General features: G+C 47.4%; 1 protein-coding gene across 8 annotated transcripts in view; it reads right to left on the bottom strand.

Moving 5' to 3' along the window:
- Window positions 1-21537, bottom strand: part of rap1gap2a (RAP1 GTPase activating protein 2a) — a 383517-nt gene that overhangs the window by 22915 nt on the left and 339065 nt on the right. For 5 of the 8 annotated variants that reach the window (XM_085964881.1, XM_085964878.1, XM_085964879.1 and 2 more), the window contains 4 exons: window positions 7015-7152; window positions 3756-3853; window positions 2845-2937; window positions 134-247 (listed from right to left, as the gene is read on the bottom strand). In XM_085964881.1, coding sequence (XP_085821007.1) covers window positions 134-247; window positions 2845-2937; window positions 3756-3853; window positions 7015-7152 — 443 coding nt within the window. Of the gene's footprint in view, window positions 1-133; window positions 248-2844; window positions 2938-3755; window positions 3854-7014; window positions 7153-13622; window positions 15456-21537 lie in introns of those variants that run through there. The other 3 variants (XM_085964886.1, XM_085964882.1, XM_085964885.1) reach the window with 2 other exon arrangements.

Raw genomic sequence — 21537 nt, 5'->3', positions numbered from 1 at the left:
TGTTCCATCTCTAACTTTTTCCAGTTCTGACGAAGGGTCATCGACCAGAAATGTTAACTCTGTTTCTCTCTCCACAGATGCTGCCTGACCTGCTGAGTATCTCCAGCATTTTCTGTTTTTATTTTAAAGTTACCTGTCTTTGTTGGGGCCCATTTCAGGTGAGCTTGGGTTGGAGGACGTTTCCCATTTGATGTCCGGCGAGATCTGGCCGCTCTCGGGGGTCCTCGACAAACTCGACAAACTTTCACTGCCGCAGAAAAATGAAAGTCAACATGTCAGTTTCACCTTACACATTGACTATTCTCCCTTTGAATTTGTGCCTTAATGTCGTGCTGACACCACCGAGAAACTTCCAAGTTCTCCTGCGATAGCCTCGACTCCTGGTGGAATCAGCCCCGTTTGGTGGGTCCAAATACAGGAAACTTCGCGATATCCGGCACCGACGGGACCAGCGTGATGCCGATCTATGAAAACTTCCGGACAGACCAGCGCTAATGTTGAAGGATACGGAGGTTTTCATCTCCGTATCTGACAACAAACACTGTTGCTTAGCAACAGCTTGTAAACAGTCGGCCTGTACCTTGGAAGCATCTCTGTAGCTTAGCAACAGCTTCAGAGAGGCTTTCCAGAGACTGACTGTTTAAAAAAAATGCTAGAAGAAAAAAAAAGAAAAAAAACCTAACAAAACGGCTGCTGATTTCTGCCGTTAGATCGAGGTTTCCGGCCATACAACCTCCAGATAAACCAAAGTTTCCTGTAAACGGCGCGTTTCATTGCTGCCTAGCATCAGCCAAACCAGCGCGAGTCCAGTTTCTGCTTTTGGTGCGAATCAACCTAGAGAAGGACATGCTGAGAGGGTGGCAGGGGGCACGTGTGGAGCATAAATATCGTAAAAGACCAGTTGGGCCGAACAGCCTGTTTGTATGCTGGGAGGAAGCAGCCTGGCACTGGCTGCAATATAACCGCAACCAGTGAGAACTGAACTGTACAAATGGAATCGAGGGATTCTGAAGACCACCAACATCTAGGAGCACTTTAACTGCAAAGTAGGACAGCCATCACAAAAGGAGGAAAGTCCGATTGTGGGAAGGGACGTTGGGGCAGTCCTTCCTGGCTGGAGCTCAGCAATACGATTTTGCTGCATTCGCTGATCTTTAAAATGACCCGCACCTCTTTAACAGAGTCGACTGCATTAGTCCCAGCACATCCTGCGCCTTCCATTAAAATCGTGCAGCAACAACAACTTGCATTTATATAGCGCCTTTAATGTAGTAAACCGCCCCAAGGTGTGTCACAGGAAATTTGACACTGAGCCATATAAGGAGATATTAGGATAGATGATCAAAGGTCAAAGAGGTAGGATTTAAGGACCGCCTTGAAGGAGGAGAGAGAGGTAGCGAGGCGGAGAAGTTTAGGGAGGGCATTCCAGAGCTTTGGGCCTCGGCAGCTGAAGGCACGGCCTCCAGTGGTGGGGCGAAAGCAATCAGAGATGCGCAAGAGGCCGGAATTGGAGGAGCGCAGAGATCGCGGAGGGTTGTAGGGCTGGAGGAGGTTACACAAAGATTGGAATGGGGCGAGGCCACGGAGGGATTTGTAAACAAGGATGAGAATTTTTTAAATCAAGGCATTGCCAGGCCAATGCAGCAACAAAAAACCCCCCACAAAAGTCCGCCCAGTAACTCGAAAACACTGCACTGCGCTCCCCTCTGGCCCTCCTGCTCATCTTGATTTCCACAGCCAGCTGCCTTAATCAGTCATTTTTATTCCGAATGATCAGGCATCCAGTTTAATTAAGGTAGATCTACAGCTTTGTTGAGCAGCCCATTTAACTGTATTCACTGCTCACGATGTGGTCTCCTCTACATTGGGGAGACCAAACGCAGATTGGGTGACTGCTTTGCGGAACACCTCTGTTCAGTCCGTAAGGGTGACCCCGAGCTTCCGGTCGCCTGTCATTTTAATTCATCGCTCCATTCCCACTCGGACCTCACTGTCCTTGGCCTCTTGCATTGTTCCACGGAAGCTCAACGTAAGCTCGAGGAACAGCACCTCATCTTCCGATTAGGCACTTTGCAGCCTTCCGGACTCAATATCGAGTTCAACAATTTCAGATCATAACCTCGGCCCCTGTTACATTTTTACTTTTTTTTTTCCACCCCTTTGTTTTGGGTCTTCCCTTCCCCCCCCTTTCCTTTTTTTTTCTCTCTCCCACATGGCAGCTGTCTCTCATCCTGCCAGTACACTTCACACCTAATCTGAGCCGTCTTTTGTCTCCACTGTCCTATTACCATCTCGTCTGGTTTTGAATACCTCTTAATGTCCCTTTACTTTTTTTGTTCTATCGCAGCCCTGCCTTCGATCTATTTCATTTCCTTTCCAGTTTTGAAAAAGGGTTTGACCCGAAACGTCGACTCTTAATTTCTCTCCACGGATGTTGCCTGGCCTGCTGAGTTTTTCCAGCATTTTCTGTTGTTATTTTAGCTATAATTATCATCTGTTTAAAAAAAAATGGCAGGTCACTAATATAAATCACTAAAAATAAAACCTTAATCTGGACCTAGCAGCTGCCTTTAAAGAGTGGCAGGACCACTGTTAGAGTCGCAAATTCCTCAGGACTGCCCTGGAGTCTTCAGGAATTGAAGATTAATCTCTCGGACACTGCTGTGAGCAATCTGGGCGAAACATTAAATTAAGTGTGTGGTTTCCACCCCCCCCACCCCATTTTCTTTGTTTATTAGTCATTAAAAAAAATTGGAGATGGGGGAAAAAAGGGCTGTTCGACTAGAATTGAGGCAGTTGGAGGCAACGGGGTCTTTTGATGAAACCGCCAGGAAAGTGGCCTACCAGAGTGGGAAACCCTCGTTCGGAATCAGCAACTTGGGCACGAAGTACTTCATCACTGGCTGCTCCGGCTTTGGTTCTCCCCCACTGGGAAACCTAGGTGAAGAGTCAAGATCCATAGCACAAGACGCAGTACGGGTTAATAATCCGATTCATCACCGCCACTCAGGTAGGGATACCAAACTCTGGTTGGACGGTTCTCTGGAGGTTCCGTCGCATGACCTCTGGCCTCCAACCGCCCCCCCGTCCCCCCCCCCCCCAAGTCAAACAACTTTCCTTCGCCATCTCTAATATTTTTTATAACTAATAAATAAAAGTGTTCAAAGGAAATGAAAAAAAACCCATTCCGTTTTTTTTAATGCCCCTGTGAATTTTCTCCCTGGGCAGTAGTGAGTGTCCCGGAGATTAATCTTCAACTCCTGGAGACTCAAGGGCCAATCCGGGAGGGTTGGTGACCCTACTCTCAGGAGACTGTCTGCTGCGCATCTCAAGCTTTATCCCAAAATGTCTGCTCATGGATCAGAGCACATTGGGGGGGAGGGGAAGGTAGGGGAGGGGTTCATTTTAACTTCCGTGCCAAACGGGCGATATCAGACTGGCCGCCTGTTATGCACCTTGCCTGATTCTCCTTCCCATCAACTCCAAAATCGGGCGGGGTGTAGAACAGGCGGCTGATCCAACATCGGCCGTTTTACATTCTTGCCGAAAGTTAAAATGACCTCCCAAGGCAGTTTTGTTTTTAATAGCAGTCCCATTGCTGACCACCAGAGGGGTCTATTCAACTTCTACACGTATCATTGCAAACACCAGCCAGCTTGCAAAGGGTCAATGCGAAGGCGAGGTAAGCCGGGACGTATTGACTAGGTAATGGAAGGAAGACAAGGCAAATAAGGCGCTCCGGAGGTCACACTTACCAGCGCGGCCTGCCGTCCAATAGACCATCGGAGCTTGTGTGGGGCCGGGGGAAAAGAGCTGATCTTCTTTTCACCGGGCTCTTTAGAAGTTTCGCTTGCTGCCGAAGAAAACGAGAAGTTTAGTACACAGAGAGACCGCTACCTCATTGCAGAAATGGAAGTTCATCTGAGGGGGTGAAAAATGGGCCACAGAACCAGGACAACAGCAATTGCAGTTTGGATGTCGACAGAGGCCGAAGAATTTTCTCGACTCGAGCAGCTTCTTTTTACTCCTGATCATCTACATCACAGCGTTTAGAACATAAGAATTAGGAGCAGGAGTCGGCCATACGGCCCTTCGAGCCTGCTCTGCCATTCAATGAGATCATGCCTGATCTTCGACCTCAACTCCACTTTCCCGCCTGTTAAGCTGTCTGTTGGATATGGTCTGTGGTTGGATATATCCAGTGAAAGAAAGCCTTGACTAACATTACTGTGCCAAGAGCTAACCCCCAAACTCCTCATGAGGTTGGACCATGCTCCACCTTGTGGACTGACTAGTTAATTAAACTCCAATTACCAGGAGGTGACGAGTGGTGTCCCGCAGGGATCTGTGTTGGGGCCTCAACTATTCACAGTATTTATTAGCGATTTAGATGATGGAATAGAAAGTCATGTATCCAAATTTGCCAATGACACAAAGATAGGCGGCACTGTAGACAGTGTAGATGAAAGCATAAAATTACAAAGCGATAGATTAAGTGAATGAGCAAAACTGTGGCAAATGGATTTCAATGTAGGCAAATGTGAGGTCATCTACTTTGGACCTAAAAATGATAGAACAGGGTACTTTCTGAATGGTGAAAGGCTAAAAACAGTGGAGGTCCAAAGAGACTTGGGGGTCCAGGTACACAGATCATTAAAATGTCATTAACATGTACAGAAAATAATCAAAAAGGCTAATGGAATGCTGGCCTTTATATCTAGAGGACTAGAATACAAGAGGGTAGAAGTTATGCTGCAGCTGTACAAAACCCTGGTTAGACCACACCTGGAGCACTGTGAGCAGTTCTGGGCACCACACCTTAGGAAGGATGTATTGGTCTTGGGAGTGCAGCGTAGGTTTACCAGAATGATACCCGGACTCCAAGGGTTAAATTACGAGGAGAGATTACACAAACTAGGGTTGTATTCCCTAGAATTTAGAAGGTTAAGGGGTGATCTGATCGAAGTTTTCAAGATATTAAGGGGAACAGATAGGGTCGATAGAGAGAAACTATTTCTACTGGTTGGGGAGTCTCGGACTAGGGGATATAGTCTAAAAATTAGAGCCAGACCTTTCAGGAGTGAAATTAGGAAACACTTCTACACACAAAGGTAGAAGTTTGGAACTCTCTTCTGCAAATGGCAATTGATGCGAGATCAATTGTTAATTTTAAATCGGAGATTGATAGCTTTCTGTTAACCAAAGGTATTAAGGGATATGGGCCAAAGGCAGGTATATGGAGTTAAGTCGCAGATCAGCCATGATCTCATTGAATGGTGGAACAGGCTCGAGGGGCTGAATGGCCTCCTCCTGTTCCTATGTTCTTATAATGCCCCAACCATTGGTTTGAACAGGATAAGAAGCACAAGATTAAAACATATATATATATTCTACGCGTGAAATACAAAGAGAACATATTTCTACTGCAAGGGAAATTTGATAACATTTGCCCAACATCTGTTCTAAGGTTTGATGAGGAAAATGAGAAAGAAAGACTTGCATTTATATAGCGCCTTTCACAACCTCAGGATGTCTCAAAGCACTTTACAGTCAACGAAGTACTTTTTTGGAGTGTACTCGCTGTTGTAATGTGGGAAACGCAGCAGCCAATTTGCACACAGCAAGCTCCCAGAAACAGCAATGTGATAATGATCAGATAATCTGTTTTGGTGATGTTGATTGAGGGATAAATATTGGCCAGGACACCGGGGATAACTCCCCTGCTCTTCTTCGAAATAGTGCCATGGGATCTTTTACGTCCGCCTGAGAGAGCAGACGGGGCCTCGGTTTAAAGATGGCACCTCCGACAGTGCGGCGCTCCCTCAGCACTGCACTGGAGTGTCAGCCTAGCTTTATGTCCTCAAGTCCCTGGAGTGGGGACTGTGAACCCACAACCTTCTGACTCAGGGGCGAGTGTGCTACCCACTGCGCCACAGCTGACATGCTAGTGTCACAATAGTGGATTGCTTCCCCCCCCAGAGAAGATGGGCAAGGAAGTTACGGGATGAACAGGTGGGTGGGGGTATCCCATGTAGAATAATTATACATGGATTCTGGATGGGCCAAGTGGCCTTTTCTCACTCAGGGCTATTTTGTTCTATCCTCGTCTTTATTCCGTTCTTGTCTTTATTTTTTTTTTAGCAGTGCATCGATCTATTTATTGCAACTCTCTTACACTGCTGTAATTGATGTTAAATAAAATTAATATTCAGCGTCCAGTCTGAGTTTGGGTAGTTCCCTGAGGTAACTCTTGCAGGATATGGCCCAGTGTCCTGTACAGTGGTACTAGTTATTTGACATGGATACCCTACCTCTTTGTACTCACCCCTCCTGCACCGGTCCTTCAGTAGGCCCGATAGGTATTTATAGGCCTCTCGTGGCCTGCCTAGCCATTGATGTTGACGGTGCAGGTATTTAGTCACATTCCCTATGCTTTTCATGATGTTCAGTAATAGAATGCATTTGGGAGACTGGGTTTATCTGCACTAAATCACTTTAAACTATTATTGTTTTATGTGCAATTTAGGTTCTCAATCATTTTTAGTTCTAATATAATATTGATTAATGAAAATTAATTTTAATTGTTGTTAATAGTTAATGAAATTCCCCATAGTGGAGGGGAACTATCTCACCATCCATTATAAAGAGACTTACATTAATCTGTTTAATCATAGGACCATGTCGTTTTTTTCCTCCCTATTTCTGTGGGGAAGTGACTAGTCGCTACTGGGCAGTTGCCCGCAATGGTCTGATTGTACCCGGGGAATTCCTCGTACACAACTGTGGCCCATCATCACTTGCAGGCCAATGGGGAAAGGGCAGGGGGGGAGTGGGACTGATGTGGTGGCCCAGACATGATGGGCCGACTGGCCTCCTTCTGTGCTGTATCATTCTGTGATTCCATCACATTGCTGTGAATGGGCCTTCCAGCAGGATGGGAACGGGAGCCGAGGCTGACAGTTACCGGGCGGCGCTCTGCCGCGTGGCGGAGGGTGGGGGCGTCGGCGTACTCACGTTAGGCGGGTGCTTGATGATTTCCATCACGCTGGGCGGGATCCCGCCACTTTGGCTGCCCGGTAACCCACCGGTGTGGTGCTTCTTGTGGCTCGAAACCATGGTCTCCATCGAGTGGCTGCGAACCCGAATCGCTCTCTGTGTTGGAAAGAAAGACGCGGGTCTGTGTAGTGCACAAAGGGTTCCTTCTCTCCGATTCAATCCAAAATCAATCTGTGATATCAATCTGCATAATTAATTTTGACAGGTTTGCATTTCTCAGCTCATTAAGACTTTCCACCTGGCTGGCTCGTCATTATTCAGCTTATCTCTATAGCAGAGTCTAGAATTTCACAGCATCCCCTGTACCTGTATTAATAGGAGGTTACGGGCAGGTATTAGTTTGCGTACTATAGTTCAGGAGGCAACCAAGTATATTTTTTACTGGTTTGCTGAATTTGGCACTCATCAAGGTGAGAGATGTTAGTACTAGGGAAATGGAAATGGTAGCATTCCCAAGTCAGGAATAAAGTGTCATTTAATTACTCCTGCCCTCCACCCTATCACAGATCTTTTCCTTTTATTCCTTACCTGCCCCCACTTTTCCCTGGCTCCCTACTTGCTTAAAAAGCTGTCCATCACGAACATCTTTCGGTTCCGATGAAAGGTCATCAACCTGAAAGTTTGGGCTGAATTTTGCCGGCGCTCAGAGGGCAGGTTCGGAGGCGGGTCTGCTGTCAAAATAGCAAAGATTGACAGCGGGTAGGGAACCCGCTGTCAACCCGCCTCCGCGCAAGTCTCTCAGGTGTCGGGTCTGTTGGCGCTGAACAGACCCGACACCAAGCGGCGGGGGAGGCAATTCACATCATTAAATGGGTTGTTAACAACCAATTAACTGTTATTTTAAGCTGACATTTCAATTTTACCTGCTCCCCCACGGGTTACCCGCTGCTCGGGGAACACGTCAGCTCAATATGTGGATTCAGCATTGAATTATCTCATGACCTGACAGCTGCCAAAGTTGTATAAAAGATGCCATGTTACAGTTGTTCACTCAGCTCAGAAACTGCATTTGGAAGATAGATTGAGCTTTATGCAGGTTGCAACTGTTTGGAGCCAACTCTCTATCCAGTGTCACCTCATTGGAACAACCTCTCTCACCACTGACAGATCGCTTCTGTCATCGCAACCTCACCTGCCATCTATTCCATCAGCATCAGTGCCCATGAAAATATCTCACCTTGGTCCTCAGAATCCCACCAAGATCAGCCCCAACACCAGCATCACCAGCAGCACCAACAACAACACCAGCCTTTTCCCCAATCAACAGATGCTGCACAGGGCACAGGGCATCATCACCCGACCACATTGCTGCCCGGGACGCCAGGGATGGCCTCACCATGGCCAGATTTACTTCACTTGATGCTGTACACCCTGGATGCCACATGATGCGCCAGGTTGGCACCACCCCACACCAACACCATAAAGCATCCCTACAATGCCCAAGTCATTCCTTTCACACTCATCGCCATTGCGGGGTGGGGGGTGGGGTACAGTTATGTCTCACCATTCACTGCAACCCACTAAGCCACTTCCAAAGGTGCACACAAATCTGTCCAAGAACGCAAAGTGCTGAAAATAAAGGTTTCAATGTTTGACAGCACATTACCAGAAACTTCACATGAACATTGGCTAAACCACCCAAGTACCTACCCTTGTTTGTTGTTAGTTGGTATGCTTGCACTAGGATGGAGGCTGAGTGTGAGGGGTGGCTAGTGAGATGGGGAAGTGATAATGTCGATAGAGAGGGATGGGTGGAGGTGCAAGGTAAGTTGGTGTGAGTAAAGGTGTGCAGGAGTAGGGTGGGGAAGGTAGAGTGGCACAGCAGGATGAGGCTGAGTGTGGCTTGGCAGTAACGCTTCGTGATCTACTGAGACCATTGAAAGGTTTGCGCCACTGCAGCCTGGTCCTCCTGACATCATCCCTGCTTGTGTCCTCCTGTGCAATGTGCAACCAGGCTGCATTGGTCTCCTGGGGAGGTCTCTTCCGCCCATTGGAAGGGAAGAGAACTTCCCTGCGTGCTGTGACTCCCTCGATAAGCATATGGATAGAGTCATGGGAGAGCCTGGGTGCAGCCGTGCACCTTTGTGCAGTGCTTGTCAGTGTTTGCAGCACCTCAATGCTGTAGAACACTGACAGCACAACTGTCAAAATCAATTTGCGCATGGTCCCTTTAAGGAAACCGTCTGATGACGCGTCATCAACTGACGTCATCAGACCCGCTTCCTTTTAATTGGCTGGAAACCTCGCTGGGCGGGCTTAACAAGCCCAATCAACGTAAAATCACTTGGAGAGAGCAGGCTGCAGTAGGCAGCGGGCTGGGACCGCGACACCCACCCCGGCCCCACCTCGGTTGGCGAAATCGCGGCCTTTAACTCTGTTTCTCTCTCCACAGAAACTGCCTGACCTGCTGAGTGTTTCCAGCATTTTCGGTTTTTCAGCATTTCAGATTTCCAGCATCCTCAGTATTTTGCTTTTGTTTCAGGTATAGTAAGGTTTGTTGGATACAGACTATCGTGCCCTGTACTCTGCCCCAAGAATGTGCCTTAGCACCAAATGCACCGGGGTATCCCATATTGGACCAATGTGATATTTCTCTACTCTGTAAATTTCAGCTCATCCAAACCTCCGCTGCCCCGTGTCCTAACTCGCACCAAGTCCCGTTCACCCATCACTCCTGTGCTCACTGCCCCGTAACCTAACTTGCACCCAGTCCTGTTCACCCATTACTCCTGTGCTCACTGCCCGTAACCTAACTCGCACCAAGTCCCGTTCACCCATCACTCCTGTGCTCACTGCCCCGTAACCTAACTTGCACCAAGTCCCGTTCACCCATCACTCCTGTGCTCACTGCCCGTAACCTAACTCGCACCAAGTCCCGTTCACCCATCACTCCTGTGCTCACTGCCCCGTAACCTAACTCGCACCCAGTCCTGTTCACCCATCACCCCGTGTTCACTGCCCCGTAACCTAACTCGCACCAAGTCCCGTTCACCCATCACCCCCTGTGCTCACTGCCCCGTAACCTAACTCACACCAAGTCCCGTTCACCCATCACTCCTGTGCTCACTGCCCCGTAACCTAACTCGCACCAAGTCCCGTTCACCCATCACTCCTGTGCTCACTGCCCCGTAACCTAACTCGCACCAAGTCCCGTTCACCCATCACTCCTGTGCTCACTGCCCCGTAACCTAACTCGCACCAAGTCCCGTTCACCCATCACTCCTGTGCTCACTGCCCCGTAACCTAACTCGCACCAAGTCCCGTTCACCCATCACTCCTGTGCTCACTGCCCCGTAACCTAACTCGCACCAAGTCCCGTTCACCCATCTCTCCTGTGCTCACTGCCCCGTAACCTAACTCGCACCAAGTCCCGTTCACCCATCACTCCTGTGCTCACTGCCCCGTAACCTAACTCGCACTAAGTCCCGTTCACCCATCACTCCTGTGTTCACTGCCCCGTAACCTAACTCACACTCAGTCCCGTTCACCTATCACTCCTGTGCTCACTGCCCCGTAACCTAACTCGCACCAAGTCCCGTTCACCCATCACTCCTGTGCTCACTGCCCCGTAACCTAACTCGCACGAAGTCCCGTTCACCCATCACTCCTGTGCTCACTGCCCCGTAACCTAACTCGCACCAAGTCCCGTTCACCCATCACTCCTGTGCTCACTGCCCCGTAACCTAACTTGCACCAAGTCCCGTTCACCCATCACTCCTGTGCTCACTGCCCCGTAACCTAACTCGCACGAAGTCCCGTTCACCCATCACTCCTGTGCTCACTGCCCCGTAACCTAACTCGCACCAAGTCCCATTCACCCATCACTCCTGTGCTCACTGCCCCGTAACCTAACTCGCACTAAGTCCCGTTCACCCATCACTCCTGTGCTCACTGCCCCGTAACCTAACTCGCACTAAGTCCCGTTCACCCATCACTCCTGTGCTCACTGCCCCGTAACCTAACTCGCACTAAGTCCCGTTCACCCATCACTCCTGTGCTCACTGCCCCATAACCTAACTCGCACTAAGTCCCGTTCACCCATCACTCCTGTGCTCACTGCCCGTAACCTAACTCGCACTAAGTCCCATTCACCCATCACTCCTGTGCTCACTGCCCCGTAACCTAACTCGCACCAAGTCCCGTTCACCTATCACTCCTGTGCTCGCTGAACTACATTGGCTCCTGGTCTGGCAACACTTCAATTTTAAAATTCTCATCCTTGTTTTCAAATCCCTCCATGACCATCCAATCTTTGTAACCTCCCCCAGCCCAACAACCCTCCAAGATCTCTGCGTTCCTCCAATTCTGGTCTCTTGCGCATCCCCGATTTTCATCGCTCCACCATTGGCGGCCGTGCCTTCAGCTGCCTCGGCCCTAATCTGGAATTCCCTCCCTAAGCCTCTCTACCTCTCTCTCTCCTCCTTCAACATGCTCCTTAAAATCTATCTCAATGACCTCTGCCCTAATATCTCCTTATGTGGCTCGGTGTCAAATTTTGTTTGATAATCGCTCCTGTGAAGCACCTTGGGACAATTTACAGGAAACTTTTTTTTATCCGGCACCGACGGGACCGACGTGGTCCCGGTTCATCAAAAATTCCGGATAACCGAAAGCTATAGTGAAAGATATGGAGAGCTGAGAGCTCCGTATAAAGCAACAAACCCTGTTGCTTAGCAACAAGTGCAGAACAATGGCCACAAGTTCCAAGCGTCTCTGTAGCTTAGCAACAGCTGCAGCCACACCCTTGCACAGCAACAGATGAGGAAGGCAAGTACAATATGAAGTAAAACTTACCTGAACCTACTCCTGAATTTTGCCGGTTAACCGAGATTTCCGGTTATTTAGGTGCCGGTAAATCGAAAGTTTCCTGTACTACGTTAAAGGTGCTATATAAACGCAAATTGTTGTTGCTCCCACACAGGACATTTTGTGGGCTCGGAGCAAGATTACCAATTTAGTGCTGGATTAGGGGTGGTTGGTTCCCAGCCAAAATCTATCCCAGCAAGTTGGATGAGACGTTAAACCGAGGCCCCGTCTGCTCTCTCAGGTGGACGTAAAAGATCCCACGGCACTGTTTCGAAGAAGAGCAGGGCAGTTATCCCTGGCGTCCTAGGACCAATATTTATCCCTCAACCAACATAACAAAAACAGATTATCTGGCCATTAGCACATTGCTGTTTGTGGGAGCTTGCTGTGCACAAATTGGCTGCTGCGTTTCCCACATTACAACAGTGACTACACTCCAAAAAGTACTTCATTGGCTGTAAAGCGCTTTGAGACATCTGGTGGTTGTGAAAAGCGCTATATAAATGTAAGTCTTTCTTTAAGTATAGACTGATTCTCAGCTCCACACTTCCCTCCTCCAGATGAGTGTGCAGGACAGTTGGGCTGCGAACTTCCATTAGGACCTGCAAACGTCAGCGGAGCGGCCCCTACACTAAAAATCCGCTTTTACAAACAGAATTCCACGTTTATCCTATTTCTGTGTCTTATGATCTGTGGGCGTTAGCAATCAGAATTCTCACCATATGCAAACAAAGCATCAGAATCAAAGCTACAATTCCAACCTCCACCCCCCCACCCCCCAGTTTTAGAAGTTGCAGCCCTGTGTGAGGTACACTTTACCACAGTTATTTTGTCCTGTCCCGTACACCCCTCCCCTAATCATGAGAAGGTAGCTCCCAAAGTATTTTGAACCAGGTATTGGTTTCTCCTCCCTGTTCTGAAGTGGAAGATTAACTGTTCAAGGATGACTGGGCTTAGAATGCGAAAAATATTTCACCTTAAAAGCTATGAAAGCTTTTCTGTCAACGGGACTTACGTTTTATCCCGAGCTCACTAGCTGCTAAAGCCAACGTCCTTTTGTATTATTTTTCTTGTGCAGAGATAAGCCGTCGAGGGTGAGAAAGAGGTTTAGCCGCCCCTCCCAAATCATTCCGAACTTGATTCTTTTTACGCATCGGCAGGTGAAATTAAAGACTGGGACGAAAGAGCTTTTTATTTTGACATTCTTCAAGGCAAAAGGCCGGAGGTGGGGCTGCAAAAATCTAAATATCAGAAAGTCCCGTTCACAAGTATCATCTCCGTGCAGAATCTAATGAAGTGTGGGCCTGAGGGTACATCTTGTACACTGCTGCAAGAGATCCCTTTTTCCTCATTCTTTTTTACCAGTCTGCTCATTTTTCTTTAAAAACAAAAATCACAAATGAAATGATCAATTGTGTAAAAGAGTTTCATCCTGAATTTTTAGGTGAAGAATGCTCATTTCCCATGCTCAGCACGACCAAAGCACTTCACAGGTGATGAAATGCATCAGTGATGTGGACAAACAAGGCACCAATTTGCACACAGCAAGATCTCACAAATAGCAATGAGATAAATAATGAAAAGAAAAAGAAAGCCTTGCATTTCTACAGCGTCTTTCACGACCACCGGATGTCCCAAAGCGCTTTACAGCCATGTGGGAAACGCGGCAGCCAATTTGCGCACAGCAAGCTCCCACAAACAGCAATGTGATAATGACCAGATAATCTGTTTTTGTGATGTTAATTGAGGGATAAATATTGGCCAGGACACCGGGGATAACTCCCGTGCTCTTCTTCAAAATAGTGCCAATGGGATCTGTTACGTCCGTGTGTAATTGAGACACGGACTGCAGGAGTTGGTTATAACAGGTGTTTACTGAGTGGAGACAAAACTGGAACTACTATACAAAGTTACTGCACAGGCTTATATACAGGGGTGGTCACTACTGGTACTGCAGTGTACAGGGGCTGCAGAATATAGTTCCTTCTTCAAAGTACATACACTACAATTCCTCCCCTTTTAGCTAAACAGTACATAACATTCGATTAATAATTAAATAACATATTTACAATTACAGTTGCTATATACATTAGCTGAAGTTAATCAATTATAAATTCAGTCTTTGAGGAGGCTTCCTGATTCTGTCTGGATAACGCCTCTTTGGGGTATCAGGTTCTTCTGGCAAGGTTGATTCAGGATCAACGTCGTTGTTTGGTTCGTCTGCTTCCAATATCACCGATTCTGAGGTAGATGCAATTGGTACTTCGGTTTCATCACCAGGTGTATCGGATCGTGGTGTGGATTTGACGTTTTCCAGTGACTCTAGAATCTGGTCAGCATGGCGTCTTACAATGCTCTCTCCAACGTCCACGGTATACATTAGAGGTCCTTGCCGTGTGCAGATCGTTCCTGGCTGCCATTTCTCCGTGCGGTAGTCCCGGGCCAAAACTGGTTGACCTATCTTAAAACTCCTGGTCGGCCTTTCATTCATATTCTGAAACTGCCTGTTCTCCACATCTCTTCTGACGTTTGGCTTAACCAAATCCAAGCGGCATCGTAGTCTTCGATTGAAGAACATCATGGCTGGAGTTTGGTTGGTAACCGCATGTGTCGCATTCCGGTAGGCAAACAAGAAGTTATCCACCTTGTGTTGTAGGGGTATGTCTTCATTACACATTGCCTTGATAGCCTTCTTGAATGTTTGAACGAACCTCTCAGCCAATCCATTGGTGGCTGGATGATATGGGGCGGATGTGTAATGCTTAACACCATTGTTCTTTAAGAACCTCCGGAACTCTTCAGACACAAACTGTGGTCCATTGTCGGAGCAAATCTGTTCAGGCAGCCCATTTCTGGCGAATATGGTTCGTAAGACTGTGATAGTTTTTTCTGTGGTGGTTGAGGACATTTTTATTACCTTTGGCCACTTTGAATGTGCATCCACCGCAATTAAAAACATCAAGTCCATAAAGGGACCAGCAAAATCAATGTGCACCCTTTGCCATGGAGATGAGGGCCACTCCCATGGATGTAGAGGGGCTTGTGGTGGGGCGTTTTGGACCTTCTGGCATCCTGTACAGCTCTTGGTCATCTCTTCGATTTCTCTATCGATTCCCGGCCACCACACAAACACTCTGGCTAAGTTCTTCATTTTTACACCTCCCAGATGACCCTCATGAAGCTCATTGAGCACTCTATCCTTCAATTTGGGTGGAATTACTACTCTGGATCCACACATCAAGGTTCCTCGGCACACTGACAGCTGTTCTCGGCGAGAATGCTGGCAACAGTGGTTCGCCATGTGCTGGCCATCCCTTCACCGTTAAATCATAGACCCTGGAGAGTGTCGGGTCATTTCGTGTTTCCTTTTCTATGTTTGCATTTGTCACAGGTAGACATTCGACTATGGTCGAGTGGAATATCTCCACAGGATCCACTGCAGGTGCTTCTTCCACCGTCGGCAACGGTAAGCGCGACAATCCATCAGCATTCCCATGCTGTTTAGTTCCTTTGTACTCGATGTCATATTGGTGTGCCCCTAGGAAAAGGGACCACCTCTGTAGCCGTTGTGCTGTCATTATCGGGACGCCCTTCTGAGGGTTGAAAATGGAGACAAGAGGTTGATGATCAGTTAGTAGAGTAAATTTCTGACCGTGCAGGAAGTGATTGAACTTCTTCACCCCCCACACCAGGATGAGGGCCTCTCTGTCAATCTGGGCGTAGTTACGCTCGGCTGAAGTTAACGAGCGTGACGCAAAAGCTATCGGCCTCTCTGAACCATCAAGGAATTTATGTAACAGTACCGCTCCATTGCCGTAGGGAGACGCATCACATAAGAACATAAGAACATAAGAAATAGGAGCAGGAGTAGGCCAATCGGCCCCTTGAGCCTGCTCCGCCATTCAATAAGATCATGGCTGATCTGATCCTAACCGCCAATCCACTATCACAGAACCATCTCCTGAATCTAACAGAATTAGACACACGAAATAGGAGCAGGATCAGGCTACACGGCCCCTGGGCCCGCTCCGCTACCCACAGGGCCATGACCGATCCGAACCTAGACTCATGTCCAAATTCCTGCCCGCTCCCCGTAACCCTTAATTCCCTTGACTTCTAGGAAACTGTCTATTTCTGTTTTAAATTTATGTAATGATGTAGCTTCTACAGCTTTTTGGGGCAGCATATTCCATGGACCTACCACCCTCTGAGTGAAGTAGTTCCTCCTCATCTCAGTTTTGAAAGAGCAGCCCCTTAATCTAAGACTATGCCCCCTAGTTCTAGTTTCACCCATCATCGGGAACATCTTCCCCGCATCCACCCGATCCGACCCCTTCACAATCTTATATGTTTCAATAAGATCGCCTCTCATTCTTCTGAACGCCAATGAGTAGAGTCCCAATCTACTCAACCTCTCCTCATATGTCCATCCCCTCATCCCCGGGATTAACCGAGTGAACCTTCTTTGTACTGACTCGAGAGCAAGTATGTCCTTTCTTAAGTATGGACACCAAAACTGTACGCAGTATTCCAGGTGCGGCCTCACCAATACCTTGTACAACTGAAGCAATACCTCCCTATTTTTATATTCTATCCCCCTAGCAATGAAAGCCAACATTCCATTGGCCTTCTTAATCACTTGCTGCACCTGCATACTAACCTTTTGAGTTTCGTGCACCAGGACCCCCAGATCCCTTTGTACTTCAGTACTTTCCAGTTTCTTGCCATTAAGATAATAACTTGCTCTACGATTTTTCCTGCCAAAGTGCATAACCTCACACGCCAGTCTTATCGGTAGTGATGGATTGTAGTGAGCCAATACTTGAAGTGATTAGGTCTTTACACTTCTGAAAGGCCCGCTTACATTCATCGCTCCATTTCCATGCTACTCCAGTTTGTAGTAGGGCGTTCAGTGGGTGCAGAATTGTGGACAAATTCGACAAAAACTTATGGTAGTAATTCACCAATCCGAGGAATGACCTCAGTTGCGACACATTTTCAGGCGCTGGAGCCTTAACTACCGCTTCAATTTTGTCAGGGGACTTATGTAACCCCTCTTCATCAATCACGTGGCCACAATACTGTAGTGTATGTGCCTTTAAGAGCCCCAGGTGTGCTGTAATGCCGGTAATGGCCACTCGGGCAATATAAGCCTGTATATTGTGTTATATCCGTTAGAACCCCCCCCCCCAGACTTTGCTTCGTAAACACCTATGAACCAACTCCTGTCTTCAGTGTCTCTATCAACACATGGACACTACAGTGGCGACGAAGTGGAAACGGACTTACCTGCAATTCGGCAGCACCTCAAGGACATCGATTCCTCGGGCGTCCAGAAGACTCAAGAAAGTGAAAGAAGCTGTTGTTTCACCAGCTGGCCAAGCTGGCGGCAGGTACTGCGCTAATCCTTCCTGGGCGTCAGGCTGGGGCTCCAGCGGCTGGCTCTACAGCTGAAACAAGCAGCGAAATCGGAGGCAAGCAATAACAGACGGGGAGGGAGCACTCGGGAGATGGCCGGCGCTGCAAGCAGGTCGGCGTTCAGACCTAGAGAGAAAGTCCGGCGGGAACGAGTCTCCAACTATAAATAATTTTTAAAAAAGAACAGAAACTGCGGGAAACAGCGTTGTCATCGGCAGCAGCGGCGGGAAAGCACGGGAAGCGCCATATCTTTTCTAAGATGCCTAAGTCTGGCAATATTGATGCTTTTGATAGCGAAATAGAGGATTGGACCACATACGTGGAAAGAGTGGAGGTATATTGCACTGCAAATGGAATAGAAGATGAAAAAAAAGCTTCCGTACTGCTCAACCTAATGGGCGCAAAGACATACGGGCTGTTAGGAAATTTAATCACTCCAGCCAAACCAAAGGACAAGAATTTTAAAGAAATTGTTGATACCCTGCAGGAGCACTTACACCCAACACCGCTGCTGATAGCGGAACGATTCAAATTCTTCAAGAGAAATCAACACAAGAATGAAAGTAACGCTGATTACCTCACCGAATTAAGAAAGCTATCAAAGTACTGCCAATTCGGGGTAGGACTAGCAGATTATCTTCGAGACAAATTCGTCTGCGGTCTCTTAAGTGAAGGAACACAAAAAAGGCTGCTTTCTGAAAAAGATTTAACACTGGACAAGGCTTTCAGTATGGCTGTATCATACGAAGCAGCAGCAAGAGGAGCTGCAGAGATACAACAAAAGACACAAGACTTCGGCACCCATGAAATGACACAGGGTTTCGAAAGATGTTATCGCTGCGGCAGATCCACCCATAACCAGAGGGACTGCTGGTTCAAGGACAAAGCATGCAGGCAATGCGGAAAGATTGGACACATTGCACGGGTATGCCGATCTGGACAAAATAAATCCACAGACAGGAAAAAAATCAATAAAGAGAAGTACAGAAAGGTACAAATGATGACGGACAGTAGCTCCGAAGACCAGAAGAGCAATAGCGACTCCGAAAACAAGAGACTAAGCTGTCTCAAATTACATAATGTACTTGCCAAAGATGATTACCAAACCATTTGGGTTACCCTCACGATAGCAGGATCCCCAGTTAAAATGGAGCTAGATACAGGATCAGCTCTAATCGTAATAAATCGACGGGATTACGAGAGGCTATTTCCGCATATACCTTTAAAAGACACATCCATTATCTTAAAAACATATACGGGGCAGAAAGTATACCCCAAAGGAAAAATAAGGGTGCCTGTTGTATACAACGGCAAAGAAATACAAAAGTTGTATTTATACATTCTACAAGATGGTGGTCCACCGTTGTTGGGACGTGAATGGATCAGAAAGATACGTTTAGACTGGCACTCCATTCAGGCACTGACGGTGACCAGTAAGGAAAAAAACGATGATGACGTCATACCTCAACGATTAAAAGACATCTTGACCAACGCCAAAGAAGTGTTTCAAGAGAAACTAGGAACCTTGAAAGGCATCACCGCCTCAATAAAAGTGGAAGATGCAGCAATTCCCAAGTTTTTTAAGGGAAGACCGGTGCCATACGCAATTCGTCCAGCAGTCGAGGCAGAGCTGGAGAATTTGGAAAAGGCAGGCGTATTATCCAAAATAGATTGGAGCGAGTGGGCAACACCCATCGTTCCAGTCATGAAGAAAGCATTGAATAATGATAAATCTGAAGAACAGAGAAAAATTCGCATCTGTGGAGACTTCAAGGTGACTGTAAACCCGGTCCTTCACACAGTACAGTATCCTCTTCCGAGGATAGAAGATATTTTCGCCTCACTATCCGGAGGGAAACGTTTCACCAAAATTGACTTGGCACAGGCATATCTACAGATGGAGGTTGAAGAGACCTCTAAAAAATATCTCACGATAAATACACACAAAGGTCTATACCAGTACAATCGACTGGTTTTCAGAGTAGCATCCGCTCCAGCTATCTGGCAAAGAGCTATGGAGCAAGTCCTCCAAGGGATTCCGGGTACTCAATGCTACCTAGACGACATCCTTGTAACAGGAGAAAACGACAACGAGCACCTTGCCAATTTGGTGCAGGTGCTCACTAGGCTGAGAGAACGGGGCCTACGAGCAAATCGCCCCAAGTGTGAATTTTTCCAAAATCAAATATCATATTGTGGCCACATAATTAATAAGGAAGGGTTGCATAAGTCACCTGAAAAAATTGAAGCGGTCATAAAAGCCCCAGCACCTGAAAATGTTTCACAATTAAGGTCGTTCCTGGGATTAATAAATTACTATCATAAATTTTTACCGAACTTATCAACTCTTCTACACCCTCTTAATGAACTGCTACAAACAGGAGTAATTTGGAAATGGAACAAAGACTGTAAACATGCCTTCCATAAATGCAAAGACTTAATCACATCCGAAGAAGTTTTGGCTCATTACAACCCATCACTGCCAATCAGACTGGCGTGCGATGCATCCCCTTACGGCATAGGAGCAGTATTATCGCATAAATTCCCTGATGGCTCAGAACGGCCGATAGCTTTTGCGTCACGCTCATTAAACTCAGCTGAGCGTAACTATGCCCAAATCGACAGGGAACCACTCAGCCTGGTATGGGGAGTGAAGAAATTCAACCATTACCTACACGGACAAAAATTTACCTTGTTGACTGACCATCAACCCCTCATCTCCATATTCAACCCTAAAAAGGGTGTTCCCATTATGACAGCGCAAAGGCTACAGAGGTGGTCCCTTTTTCTAGGGGCACACCAATACAACATAGAATACAAAGGATCAAAACAGCATGGGAATGCTGACGGTTTATCGCGCCTACCGTTACCAACGGTAGAAGAGGCACCTACAGTAGACCCAGTGGAAATGTTCCACTCTACCATAGTGGAATGTCTACCAGTAACAAATTCTGCCATTGAAAGGGAAACGAGAAATGACCCGACTCTCTCACGGGTCTACGATTTAACAGTGAAGGGATGGCCAGCACATGGCGAACCACTGTTGCCAGCATTCTCGCAAAGAAGAGAACAGCTGTCAGTGTGCCGAAGAACCTTGATGTGTGGATCCAGAGTGGTGATTCCACCCAAACTCCAGGATAAAGTGCTAAAGGAGCTTCACGAGGGGCATCTGGGTGGAGTGAAAATGAAGAACCTAGCCAGGGCGTTTGTATGGTCCCCAGGTATCGATGGAGACATCGAAGAAATGACCAAGAGCTGCCTAGGATGCCAGAAGGTCCAAAACGCTCCACCACAAGCCCCTCTACATCCATGGGAGTGGCCCTCATCTCCCTGGCAAAGGGTACACATCGACTTTGCTGGTCCATTTATGGACTCAATGTTCTTAATCGCGGTTGATGCACACTCCAAGTGGCTGGAGGTAATAAAGATGTCCTCCACCACCATGGAAAAAACCATCACAGTATTAAGGACCATATTTGCCAGGAATGGGCTGCCGGAACAGATCTGTTCTGATAATGGACCGCAATTTGTGTCTGAAGAATTCAGGAAGTTCTTAAAAAACAATGGGGTTAAGCACTACACGTCCGCCCCATACCATCCCGCCACCAATGGATTGGCTGAAAGGTTTGTCCAGACCTTCAAGAAGGCCATAAAGGCCATGCGTAATGAAGACATAAAACTTCAGCACAAGGTGGATAACTTCTTATTCGCATACAGGAATGCAACACATATGGTTACCAACCAAACTCCCGCCATGATGTTCTTCAATAGAAACCTAAGATGCCGGCTGGATTTGGTCAAGCCCAACATCAGAAGGGACGTGGAGAACCGGCAGTTTCAAGGCATGAATGAAAGGCCAACTAGAACCTTCCAGATAGGTCAACAAGTTTTGGCCCGGGACTACCGTACCGAGAAATGGCAGCCTGGAACTATCTGCACACGACTAGGACCACTGATGTATACCGTGGACATCGGAGAAATCATAATAAGGCGCCATGCTGACCAAATCATAGAGTCATCCGAAAAGGGACAACCTACACCACAACTCTATACGCCTAACGATGAAGTAGACATACCCATATCTACCTCCGATCCGGTGATACTAGAACCCGATGAACCCGACACTGGCATTCAAGCCGAATCAGCCTTGCCAAAAGAACCTACTACACCACCAGAAACTACTACACCACCGAGGCGTTATCCGGACCGAGTCAGGAAGCCTCCTGAGAGACTGACTTATAATTAATTAACTACAGC

The sequence above is a fragment of the Somniosus microcephalus genome, chromosome 22 (genome assembly GCF_052327205.1).
Source record: "Somniosus microcephalus isolate GS21.2 chromosome 22, FLI_Smic_1.0, whole genome shotgun sequence".
NCBI lineage: Eukaryota > Metazoa > Chordata > Chondrichthyes > Squaliformes > Somniosidae > Somniosus > Somniosus microcephalus.
This window is presented reverse-complemented; position numbering and strand designations above follow the sequence as displayed.